The 13073-nt window shown below is 43.9% G+C and overlaps 1 protein-coding gene across 5 annotated transcripts in view; it reads right to left on the minus strand.

The window, feature by feature from the left end:
- erg (ETS transcription factor ERG) overlaps positions 1–13073 on the minus strand; it is a 311232-nt gene that overhangs the window by 25424 nt on the left and 272735 nt on the right. For all 5 annotated transcript variants that reach the window (XM_038801502.1, XM_038801499.1, XM_038801501.1 and 2 more), the window contains one exon: positions 1146–1297. In XM_038801502.1, coding sequence (XP_038657430.1) covers positions 1146–1297 — 152 coding nt within the window. The remainder of the gene's footprint in view (positions 1–1145; positions 1298–13073) is intronic.

Consider the following 13073-nt stretch of genomic DNA (forward strand, 5'->3'; position numbering starts at 1 on the left):
AGGTCCTCACCTTAACAAATACAAACATTGCAAAGAGCTTAATAAAATGGGTCACATATGTTGCCACTGAATGCTCTGAAAATAAAGGCCGTGAAGACCCAAACTTGATCACAGCACATTGGAAGAGAGCAAGGAAGGTACCTGCTGTTAGGTAATTTGGACATTCTGAATTCTCCCTCTGTGTATCCGAACAGGCGCCGGAATGTGGCGACTAGAGGATTTTCACAGTACCTTCATTGCAGTGTTAATGTAAGCCGACTTGTGACAATAAAGATTATTATATTATTACTTGAGGAATTCTTAAAACCATTTGGCATTTATACTTGGTACCAAATTCAAATGGAAGTGAGTCAAAACCTTGCATTAACACTTCAGACTCTTTTTGCCTTCAACTATCCTTCCTTCCCATCTTACCCATCATCCCCTCCTCCTCCAAATACACATGTGCTCTCTGTCTACAGGAATCCTTTCCAGAAACAGTCAATAGAAACCTACTCAAATTTATCATTTACGAGGCACTGCAGCCACAAAGGCAAAGAGGACGGAAGAGAATTTGACAGCAGAACAGAATGACTTCCATTTTGCTACAATTTAAATGCTAGGAGATAATATAATGTGAAACCTGAAAAACTCTCTTTCTGCCCAGCCTCATACTTTTACAGTGCAAGGGGAGAAGCACAGTATGATCATCACCTCATGTGGGTCCTTCCTCAGGTTAACGCCTTGCTCGTGCCTTGCTCCTGCCTTGACACCAAAGTCCGTTCAGGCGCTGGAATATGGCGACTAGGGGCTTTTCACAGTAACTTCATTTGAAGCCTACTTGTGACAATAAGCGATTTTCATTTCATTCATTCTGTCTAGTTGCACCAAGGACACAGGCAGGGGATGCAACATGACCAGGATTGCACCAGTCCTCGGTTATATACCCCACTATATACCCAGTTCCACTGACGTCAATAGACTTGATTCTCAGGCAAGGCATCTCATGGCAAATATTCTCAACTACTTTGTATCCTTGTTCATGTACAACTTCATCGCTCTCCACACCCTCTGCGTATCTGATTTCTGGTTTGTGTTTGTTTCTGTGACCGTCTGTTCTGCAAGTCAACAGCAACAAGCAAAAGAATATCCTTTCAAACAATTACCTGCTGGCACAATCACTCTCCGTTCATTAGTTGTCATGTTGGGAGGCGGCACGTGCTTCTCCTCCATGTAGCTGCTGTAGCTCATTGGACCGCTGTCCGAACCGCTGACCATCTTCCCCGCTTTCGCTATGCTGCAGTGTTCTGGCGAATTTCTGTGCGAGTTAAAAAGGTTACATGAAAATCAACAGAACGTTTACGAGCCAAATGCAGGTGTTATGTAACTGGGGCACCTGGGGGTGGCTGGGAGAGAGAAGGAGCTTGGCATTGTGCGAGAACATATAGCCCTTCACAATCTCTCACACACACTTTAGTGTTAAACAGAGTGAATGTTTTATTGCGTGGTATGCATTTCACTTCACTTTAAAACAACAGATGCATTGCATAAAATTCTGCGTAGGGAGCTCTTTTGGCGGAACAAAATGTTAGTGATTTGGGGTCTGCGCGAGGCATTAAACCATTTAACGAGACAACTTTTAGCAGAGGCAACATGAGATGCAGAGATCAAGTTTTGGTCAATGAGGCAGGGATTGATTAGCTGGAATAAATAGACATCCTACCCGAGCGTCAACTTGACAACACGCTTTCAAAGCATGGTAGTTATCAGTTTCTGCCCCATCTTTTTATACGGTTCATGGCAAAGCTCCAATTTGACCATCCACTGATAAGGAAGTGGGTATAAGAACATAAGAACTAGGAGCAGGAGTAGGCCATCTGGCCCCTCGAGCCTGCTCCGCCATTCAATGAGATCATGGCTGATCTTTTGTGGACTCAGCTCCACTTTCCGGCCCGAACACCATAACCCTTAATCCCTTTATTCTTCAAAAAACTATCTATCTTTACCTTAAAAACATGTAATGAAGGAGCCTCAACTGCTTCACTGGGCAAGGAATTCCATAGATTCACAACCCTTTGGGTGAAGAAGTTCCTCCTAAACTCAGTTCTAAATCTACTTCCCCTTATTTTGAGGCTATGCCCCCTAGTTCTGCTGTCACCCGCCAGTGGAAACAACCTGCCCGCATCTATCCTATCTATTCCCTTCATAATTTTAAATGTTTCTATAAGATCCCCCCTCATCCTTCTAAATTCCAACGAGTACAGTCCCAGTCTACTCAACCACTCCTCATAATCCAACCCCTTCAGCTCTGGGATTAACCTAGTGAATCTCCTCTGCACACCCTCCAGCGCCAGTATGTGGGCAGTTTGAGTAATAGCACAATGATGTTTTCTTTGCCCACTCAACACGTGCTCCTCATACCATTTTAACGGCTGTAGTTTGAGCAGAACTCGGATCACTCACCCCAACAGAAGGTCAGAACCTCCTTAACGTGTAAGAGTGGGGAATGGTGATGTCAATCAACTCCCTGCCATGACTTTTAGGCCACATTGTGTGACTGGCAGCTGCTAAAAGCTCCACCAAGGTACCAAGGAGCAGCAGCTAGGCTCAGACCAGGATCAAGATTCCCACGGTATGCCAGGAGGAGCAGGAGTGTCTGTTCCAACCCTAAAAGGACATTAGGGGCCTCTCCTGCACCAGATATCCCTCTTTCTGTTTGTGATTGTGTACAGAGTCTGCACCCACCCCCCTGCCCCCTTCACAAATCGCACACCTAACTAATTGGAGCTGTGGTCATGGGTACTTAACATTCGCCCCCTATCAAACTTTCTCTCCTCCCAAACACCATCCCTACATCATTCCCAGTAGGTTTAGGAGGGTGTGGGTCTGCATATGGCAACAAGGCCTGGGAGTTCAAATGGTCCAGCATAAGATCATAAGATATAGGAGAAGAATTAGGACATTTGGCCCATCAAGGCTGCTCTGTCCTTCAATCATGGCTGATATGTTTCTTATCCCCATTCTCCTACCTTCTCCCCATAACCCCCTGTTCCCATGACATGCCAATTGCCCCACCAAACCCATGTTGATCTCTTAAAGCCGCTCAACAATATTCCCAGAATTGTCAGAATTTCCTTTCCATTTCCCCAAACAATTGCTGTGGTAAAGTTATCTGGATGTTGCTCATTTTTCTTCCCTTCCTCTCAAAAAAGAAATGTCCATTATTTAACGTATGTGCTGAACAATGAGTGTCAGTATCATAAATCATACCTGAACTCAATGCCATTCTCACTCAATATACACAGATGTGAACTTTCTAGCAAGAATGAGTGGAATGCAAGCAGTAGTAAGAGCCTTGGACCATCTCTTCCTTCCCTCACCCAGGGGCTCTGAGGTCAATTGATAAAATCACAATATTCTCAGGGACGAAAGGAACTGTTGTCTAAACTATCGAAAAGGTAAAGCACAGTGCGTATATTTTGAAAAAGACTTCAAAGTGATTGAGGAACAAACATTCTTTCATCCATCCCCTCAGAGAGACAAGAGCCGCAACATCATGGAACACTATGGCCAGCATGTTTCCCTGCAAGATGCATCTCACGATAACCAGGATGTTTTTTTTTGTTGCTTTGCCAATATAACTGGGTGAAAATCTTGGAATTCTCTATCTCTTAAAACAATTATGGTTCATTGTCCGTGAGGAGTGTGCCACATTTTCCCCGTGTCTGCGTGGGACTCGCCCCCATAACCCAAAGATGTGCAGGGTAGGTGGATTGGCCAGGCTAAAATGCTCCTTAAATGGAAAAATTAAAAGAAAAAACAATTATGGAAGCAGCATCACTATCTGAGTTGTGGCCTTGCCAAAAGCAGACTTGAATCAATTGTTTTTAAATGAGCCTATCAAAGTGCTGGCTGTGTGATACATAGCTTGGGGAATGGAATACAGTAAAAACCCAGGGCCAGGATGTGGCCTGCAATGCTGTAGTACTCCAGGTTAGGTGGAACATGGCTCAAACCTCTAGCACTGAGCAAATCAGGGCTGAGCAACCTTCAGTTCTGATCCATGAATCTGATGCATTTTCTCACACCATCATATTGATGTTTGTATAAAATTCATTTGTTAGATGGGGCCGGGGGGCGGGGGAGGAGAATATTGGGGGAGGGTGTCTTTCATTTTTTTTCGAGAATGCAAAATGGCTGATATGGCATAAACTACTGTGACTAGACCACTCCCAAATTTCAATTCCCATTGAATCACACGCAATGAAAATTGGGAGAGTTTTAAACAGGCCAGTCAGCCTAATATCTGCCATGTTATACCATCACCTGCAGTTCAAATTAACCCCATGGGTGAGAGCAATTTTAATAAAAGCCTGAGACTACCGGCTGGAAAGCAGAATATTGATAACTATCCTGTGTGAGATTGACACTCCGGTGGGTCTGAGGCATCTTTTCAAACAGGATAAAACCAAATTTTGCACTCGCACTTCTTATTAATCCCACTGGAAATATAACAATAAGTAATGGTACATTTCAAATGCACAGCGGTGGAGTAACAAACTGCTTTTGTTGCAAACAAAATGCCGTTTTATTTAGTGCGTGTTTTTTTTTCTTGGTTACTGTGATTAAAATCAGGGTTGTCAAGGGTGATTGGGTTAAGTGGCCTCAATTGCCTAAAATTAAGAGTTGGCCTGCAAGTGTCAGTGTCTGTGGTTTATGGTGTCAGTCCCCAGTAATTTTGAACATTTTCAACATGAAAAGAGTAATATTTTGACGTTTATATAAATCAGGTTCATGAGTAGCAGCAGCTGGAATTATGTCACATTTGCATAAGGTTGCCAACCCTCCAGAACTGTACTGGAATCTCCAGAAATTAAGGATTAATCTCCCTAGATATTGCTGCCAGTAACCCAGGAGAAAAATCATAGAGGCATTAAGATTTAAATATATATATGGTCATTTTCTTCAATGTGTTTGTTGCAAAAATATTTAAGAAAAGATTGAGGGGAAAAAAGGGCAGGTTGGAGGTTGGTGGTCATGTGTTAAGACGACCAAGAACATGTTTGATCAGACAGAGCTGGCAGGCCCACATTCACAGCTGTGATTGAGGTTTAGACAAACACAAACCTGGGTATGCTCATACAAGGAACGCTGAAAGCTAGTATGCAGTTACAGCAAACAATTAGGAAGGGAAATGGCATGTTGACCTTCACTGCAAGGGTATTGGAGTACAAGAATAGGGAAGCCTTACTTCAAATGTACAGAGTTTTGGTCAGACCGCACCCAGAGTTCTGAAGTGCAGTGGATAGTGTCCCTGTCTCTGATCCAGAAGCTGCGGGTGTGAGTCCTTACTCAATGGCCAAGTAAGGTGCATTCATAACGAGGTCAAACAGGTTGAGAGTATCAACCTGAAAATCCTTCCATCACTCAAAGGCTGGTGATAAGGGCGGGAGAGACTCCTGGTCGGTCACACCAGATGTGGAGTGGTGCCCCACAAGTTGTAAGCCCCCGGCGAAAGACTAGCGACCTATTCTGGGAATTGCTAGCTATGGAAAAAGATGAAAGTCAATCTTAGTGCCCCACTAGATGCAGGAAGAGAATTGGATGGATGGACACCTGAAGTACTATGCAGTTTTGGACTCCGTTTTAAAGGAACAATATACCTGCATTGGATGTAGTACAGTGAAGGTTAATTAGATTGGTCCCTGGAATCAGAGGGTTGTCCTATGATGAGAGGATGAATGAATTGGGTTTATATTCTGTGGAGTTTAGGAGAATGAGAGGTGATTTCACGAAAGAGTCTGAACAGTCTGAGAGGGTAAACACAAAGGTTTTTTCTGCTGGCTGAGGAATCTAGAACATGGAGGTATAAACTCAGGATAAGGGGTTGATCATTTAGAACTGAGAAGAGGAGAATGTTTTTCACTGAAAGAGTTGTGAATCTTTGGAATTCTCTAGCCCAGAGGATTGTGGATGCTCCATTGTTGACGATATTAAAGCTGAGATGGACAGACGTTTGGTCTTTCAGGGGATCAAGGGATATGGGGAGTGGATGCGATGGGGAGTGTTCACAGAGTCATAGAGAGCTAAAGCACAGAAAAGGCCCATTGGCCCATCGTGTCTGCGCCAGTCAAAAACAACCACCTATGTATTCTAATTCCATTTTTCCAAACCTTGCCGACTTTATACAGATCTTAACCATGGATGATTTAGGACTCCTGCCTCCCTAGCGGGGAAGCCTGTATTCGGCGAGACTCACGGGGAAACTGATTGCTCGAACCCCATAGGTCTCGTATGAGTTATAACGGAAGCTGACTGCAGTCGTTTGTGGTCTGACTCTTGGCAGAGCGGGCGTCATTGACTTTGGCCGAGGACCTGTGATTCCTCCCAGAAGAGAAGGTGGGAAAAGCTAGTGCTGTGACATATTGTTAAATCTAAGAAAGAAAACTAATTTATTTTTGCTGCCATAGTTCAGTAAGCGACATTCCAAATTTCGTCAACCTAAAACCAATTTGTTTTTTTTTTCATAAAATTCATTTCCGAGTTTGCTGAGTACAAACAGGGATACAAATCAAGGCTTGGGACTTGGGCCTGAGTTATAGGTTGCAATAAAATTGTATGTGGGCAAGTTATTTTAATTGTTGTGTGACCTTCAACTGGCCTCACTGCTCCTTCTCCATTGCAGGATTTCCTGGCATCGACCTACTTGCCATGAGATGCTTCATTTTTACTCACACTCTTATTCACTCAGAGGTGGCTGCCCCTTTCTTTGCCTGAGGTGTCAATATTTCTCTTCGAGGCCCCAGCGTTTTCATTGCCACAGGAATGTTTCGAATCAATCCTCTGAAAAGTTACCGTAAATCTCCTAATACCAGATGACAAAAATCTGCTATAAAAAATACACAGACGTGCACCTAGGGAAGCCAGGCTTTCGCAATCACTTCAGACTCCAAACTGCTTTGTGTTTGTATCGCTCTCAGGGGCAACAGTGCCTCCAAAATTACAGAGGAGAATTACCCTGTTTGTGAGGGAGAGATCTGAGGCTTTCTTTAGGATGGCTACTGGAACTCTTGTCAAGAACTGAACATAGTGGGTCCACCTTTTGCTGTAGTTTCAAACAGGCGCAGGCCTTTCAACCCTTTGAGCCCTTTGAGCCAGTCCGATCAATCGGTTAGCTGAACTGTACCTCAAATCTATTAACTACTGCAGAAGGACAACAACCACGAAATGAAAGAAAGAATATAACAAAACTACACTCATGGCGAAAGAAGGAGCCAAGATGGAGCCTGACTATTAACGAGGGGAGGAGAGGGGTACACATAAACTGTACATATGAAAGGTCTCATTCTGTAAATATTCTGTGTTTTTATATATCTAATTGTTAACTTGTTAAAATTGGAAAATTTGAATAAAATATTTTTTTAAAAAAGGAAAGGTTAGAATTGGGAAGTGTGCTGAGGTCGGGTGCTCTTTCAAAGAGTTTGTGCAACCTCGTTGGGCCAAATGGCCTCCTTCTGCACTGTAGGGATTCTATGAACACCACCACCTAGAGGCTCCCCTCCAAGTCACTCAGCATCCTTTTTTTAAATAATAAATTTAGAGTAGCCAATTATTTTTTTTCCAATTAAGGGGCAATTTAGCATGGCTAATCCTCCTGACCTACACATCTTTGGGTTGTGGGGGTGAAACCCACGCAGACATGGGGAGTATGTGCAAACTCCACATGGGCAGTGGCCCAGGGTCGGGATTCGAACCCGGGTCCTCAGCACCGTGAGGCAGCTAACCACTGTGCCACGTGTCACCCTGACATTCACCATCCTGACTTGGAAGTATATTGTCCACTGTTCCTTCACTGTTGATGGGTCAAAATCCTGGAATTTCCTCCCTAACAGCACTATGGGCGTACCTACACCTTAGGGGATGCAGCGGTTCAAGAAGGCAGTTCACCACCAAATTCTCAAGGGCAACCCAGGATGGGCAATAAATGCAGGGCCTAGCCAGCGACATCTGTGTCCCATAAATTAATTTTTTTATAATAAAAGGAATTGAGAATGAAGTTCTGAATTTTGGAAGCAATAGTAAGCAGCACCACTCTTAACCTTATGATGGAAAGGCAGTCGTGGATGAATCAGCTGAAGATGGCTGGGCTCACCATGCTTCTCTCAGGATCTCCCACCGCAATGTCCTGAGGCTGTGGTAATTGGCCTCTGACAACTCCAACCATCTTCTGTTGTGGCCGTGGTGACTCCAGCCACTGGAAAGTTTCTCTTTGGCCCTCACATCAACTTTGCTAGTGTTCCTTGGGGCCACACTCAGTCAAATCTTTATTTGCTGTTTTATCAATCTTGTCACGCTGCCTCTGGCCTCCATTGATTCATTCCCATCAAATCCCTAAACACTGTCATGGCACTGGGCTTGTTTTTATTCAGAGTGTCAACACCAGGAAGAGAAATCATAAATCCTGGCGCTTCTATTGTTTCAAGGTCCTTTATAACACCACCGCAATCCTCCCCCCAACTCACCCACTGCCCCCCCTCCCTCCCACCAACTCCCCTCCTCACCTCATCCTTCAGATGCCCAGAATTGAGATCCATAGTCACAGTGGGGTTCGGCTGATTTATCAACGTTTCTTGGCTTTTGTACCCTATGTCCATGTTTATAAAGCACATTGATAGCTTAGGTTTTGGTATGATACACTTTACATCCATGGCTTTGTCAGCCAATTGCACATAACCTGTTCAGTCATATTATGCAACCAGCTCCCCTCCTTTGAACCTGGCCCGATGTAATATCAAGATAGCAACATCAAGGCTTGAACCTCATAAGCACAACAAACAACAATCACATGTACAGGTAAGAATACCTTGAACTAAAAGTGGCATATTCGATTTGCGCATGATCCTGGTTTCTTTTGCAAGTTTAATAATGGCAAAACCTTCTCGTAAATTAGCACCAACCAATTCACCTGCAATCATGTGCAATTCTTACGTACACAAGTGTGCGTTAACAGAAACATTTTACTTTGCGTTGAGTGATAAATATTTTCACATTTTAAACTGAAACTAACCACACTTCCAAATGCCCAGCATGGAGCATATAATGGGAGAACAAAGCATTGCAGATTTTGGAAATCTGAAATATAATCAGAAGTGCAGGAAATACTCAGCTGGCCAGGCAGCATCTGTGGAGAGAGAAAAGCAGAGACTGCAATTTTCTGGCTGTTCCTGCTGGTGGAATCTTCCATTCAACAGGAAGCCCCGTTGACAACAGCGGGTGCAGAAGATTCCGCCACCGACCAGTGGCAGGCTGCCTCCGCCCAGGTGGGGGGAATGGGAAATCCCACCCAATGCCAATGTTTCAGGTCCATGATCTGCACTAGTTCCAATGAAATGTGACTGACCTCTGTTTCTCTCCACATGGTGCTGCCAGGTATGCAGAGCACTTCCAACACTTCCTGTCTCTATTGGAGTAAAAATTATGCCTTATTGGAGGGCACTCGTCAGCCTCTCATTCCCCTTTCAGCAAGAAACAAAGCAGTGGATGCCTGAGATCTGATTGGCCCAGCATTAAACATAGATATATAAAAAAAGTTAGGGCATGAAGAAAACATAAACAACACCTGGAGCATCCACTGCGTACTTGTTTGCGAGCACACCTGAGGCATGAAGCGGCCATTTAGGTGAGGAGGCAGTGCTGATTGAGCTCCGGCCCTTCGAAGACATGGGTCCTGATGGTTAGGGCCATATCAGCCCCTCCCCAGGACCCTTTCAATCACTGCTGTTAGTGCCAGCCAGCCTTGGCTGTACTGAAGGAGTGCTGCACTGACAGGAGCGATATCTTTTGAATGGGACACTAAACAACTCCTCATCTTGGAAATCATGGATGGATTTGAAGAAGAATAGAAGATTTCCCCAGTGCCTCAGTCAATTTTTATTCCTCATCTGATATTGTAGAGCGGATTATCTGATCATGATCTTATTGCCGTTTGTCTGACTTTGCTGTTTTCAAAAACAGAAATTATTACTTTGTGGGGTGTGGGAGTCACTGGCTAGGCCAGCATTTAATACCTACCCCTGTTTGCAATGTGGCTGCTACCTTTCCTACATGACAATCGTGACTATGTTGCAAAAGTATGTAATTGGGTGTAAAGTGCCTTGAGATGTTAGGTGGTCGTGACAGGCACTATATAAATGCAAGCACCTTTCTTTCATTACGTCAACAAGGACAGTCACTTCACCTGAGGCACTAAGGTAATGACTATTCCAATCACTGCAACAACTCTGGGATTTAAATATATAGCTGGTGTAAATTAATCCAAGTTTACTCAACTTTTAAGAAGAGGTTTTAGCTGTTTTAAAATAGCGTATTGTTAATGCGAATGGGTCATATTATCTCTTGTGTGGTTAACAAGAGCACAGTACTGCTGTGAATCGGAGTTCAGAGCGAGTCAAGTATCTGTTAGAAATGGGTCTGGCTGTGTTTGTGTGTGAACTCTGAGATCTCCAGGAGTACAGCACATTTAGACACAATGTCAGAAGCTGCCTTCTTTTGTTGCTTCAAAAACCTTTACTATCATCCATTCATATCGTAACTCAAAAGAGAACAACGATAAAAGAATAGTTCCATTCACAATCCTGACTCACCTGGGCTGGACACACACACTGCTCTGACCTACAGCACCCTCTGGAGGTGGTATGTAGAATATTCCAGTGCACCATGAATTGAGACTGGTGGGTTACACACGTGGATTTAATCAATTTATTTTTGATCATTTATTTTCAAAGCTGCAAGCATTTATTAGTAAACATGCTAACTCTGTCATAGTTTGCAACGTTGAAGGTTCTGGTCAACGATTGGGAATAGTGTAGGAGAAATTATTTTTCTCAAATTAAAAACATATAATGCGAGTCTACATTCTGGGATGTTATTTACGGGTGATTGCTGGTCTGGAAGAATGGCTGTGAGGGTTAGCTCGTAAGATGGAATTGTGTTTCAACTTAGCTCGTCCTTTAATATTAGTCACAGGTTAGCTACTTCCTCCGGAAAAGTGGACTGCATAGATACATCCTGAGGCCCATTCAAAGATAGCTGCATCTGAAGCCCTGTCTCCTGTTTCTGGCTAACAGCCAGATTATCCTGGTCCAAATAAAAAAACAACAGGAAAGGACTGGCTCATGTTGTCTTTTCCGCCGTCCTTTGGGTGATTTGAAACGTGATGTCTGAGGTGGAGTCGAACGCACTCGAGATGCGAGTCTTTAATGCAGAGCGAACCAATCTCAGCGTTGGCCTGGAGCCACGGGATAACTTTTGTCCCTTGTTTCTTATCCCCAGTGGAATACTGCATCCTGCTAGAGACTTGTTCATATCGTAACAAAACTTTGTGACACTCACTTCCTTTGTAACCTTTTTATGCCTGTTGACAAATTCGCAGTGACAACCAAGGGCGCCTGTGTTTCTTCGTATTACTTGTACATTGAGATTACATTGGAAACTGTGTGTACTTCTTGGACCTCATTCATCTAACCCACCAACCACGCATCCACTGCTATTTCAAGTTCAAATGAGCGTCATCGCCCAATTGTCTGATATCTGCTGACAATATGGCTTCTTTCTCAGGGAAGAGTTCCCCTGTCACCAGCAGCTCTCCAATCTTTCAGTTAAGTGTTTTTGGATTACCCAACTGAAGGGCATCACAATCGAGCCTAATCTTGGACACACCTGACTGCCACGCACAATTATTTCAGTTCAACCAAATAAACTAAATTCAATAAACCAAGGGATAAATTAAAAGGGGCAGCCCGATAAAGGGACACTGCCCTAAACAAAAACAAATCACAAATGAAACTTAAAACATCAAACCAAAATGTGATCAAGACGGTCAATAGAGAACCCCAGACCCTGCGGGGCCTACCGGGCACGGAGGGCCTCGATGGTACCCGTGGACGTTGCATGCTCCCTCTCCAGGGACACGCAGCCATGAATGTAGCCATGGTAGAGTGGCAGACGGTCAGGTTGGATGACCCCCTCCGTCGCCAGCTGCCTGCACCTGTTTATGGCGAGATTAGCCGGGCCCAGGAGCAGGTTCATGAGAAGGTCCTCTTCCCTCCACAGCCCTCTCCACACTGGGTAAACACACACACAGCTTGCAAGCAGTAGTCACTGGAAAGTCATTATTGTACGCAATGGTTTAATTGTTCTGTGTTTGATTATGTGAATTTGGTAACTGATCTATGCTCACTGTGCATGATTGGCTGAGACTGAATGAGGACTATGAAAAAATTAAACCGACACAACAGAGAGAGCTGGAAGCTGTTCGATGGATGAGAGTGTGCACATTTCAAAGCAGTGTGCAAAGCTCTGGAAAAAAATTCCTGCAAACTTGGAAACCAGTGTCAGTTCTGCATTGCTTTGAGGCAAATCAAATATATAAAATAAACAACAGTAATCAGAAGTCCCAATGGAAAACTCAACCATGCCTCAGTGTTAACGCCCTCCCCTGAGTCAGAAGGTGTGTGTACTAAAACAGAACTGAATTTCTGGAGGTGCCGACATTCAGATGCAACTTCAAAAGGACAGACTATCTGTCCTCCCAGTTGGATACAAAGGTCCCACTGCATTTTTTGAACACGAGCAGGAGGGTTCTCCATAGTGTCCTGGTCAATATTTATCCCACAATCAATGTCACTAAAACAGATTCTCTGGTTGTTATCACATTACCGTTTATGGGACCGTGCTGTGTGCAATTTGGCTGCCACATTTCCTACATTGCAGTAGGGACTACATTTCAAAAAGTACTTAATAGACTGTAAACCACTTTGAGATGGCCTGTGGCTGCTAAGAGCTCTCATATAAATGTAATTTTTTCTTGCGATCCCCAGCCAAAGCATCTGAGACTAACTGTAATAGTGTGCTAGTTCCTTGAATTAGTAAACACCGCACACACTCGGCGATTGAATCTGTGGTTTTCATCATTCTGGAATATCCCCCCCCCCCCCCACCTGCCCCCACTGGAATGAATATGTTTGAAATGGTCCCGATTCTACAAGAGTTCCAGTGCCAGATTTTGAAGAGGGAATGCAAAAAGATAGGATAAG

The sequence above is a fragment of the Scyliorhinus canicula genome, chromosome 7, assembly GCF_902713615.1.
Source record: "Scyliorhinus canicula chromosome 7, sScyCan1.1, whole genome shotgun sequence".
Lineage (NCBI taxonomy): Eukaryota > Metazoa > Chordata > Chondrichthyes > Carcharhiniformes > Scyliorhinidae > Scyliorhinus > Scyliorhinus canicula.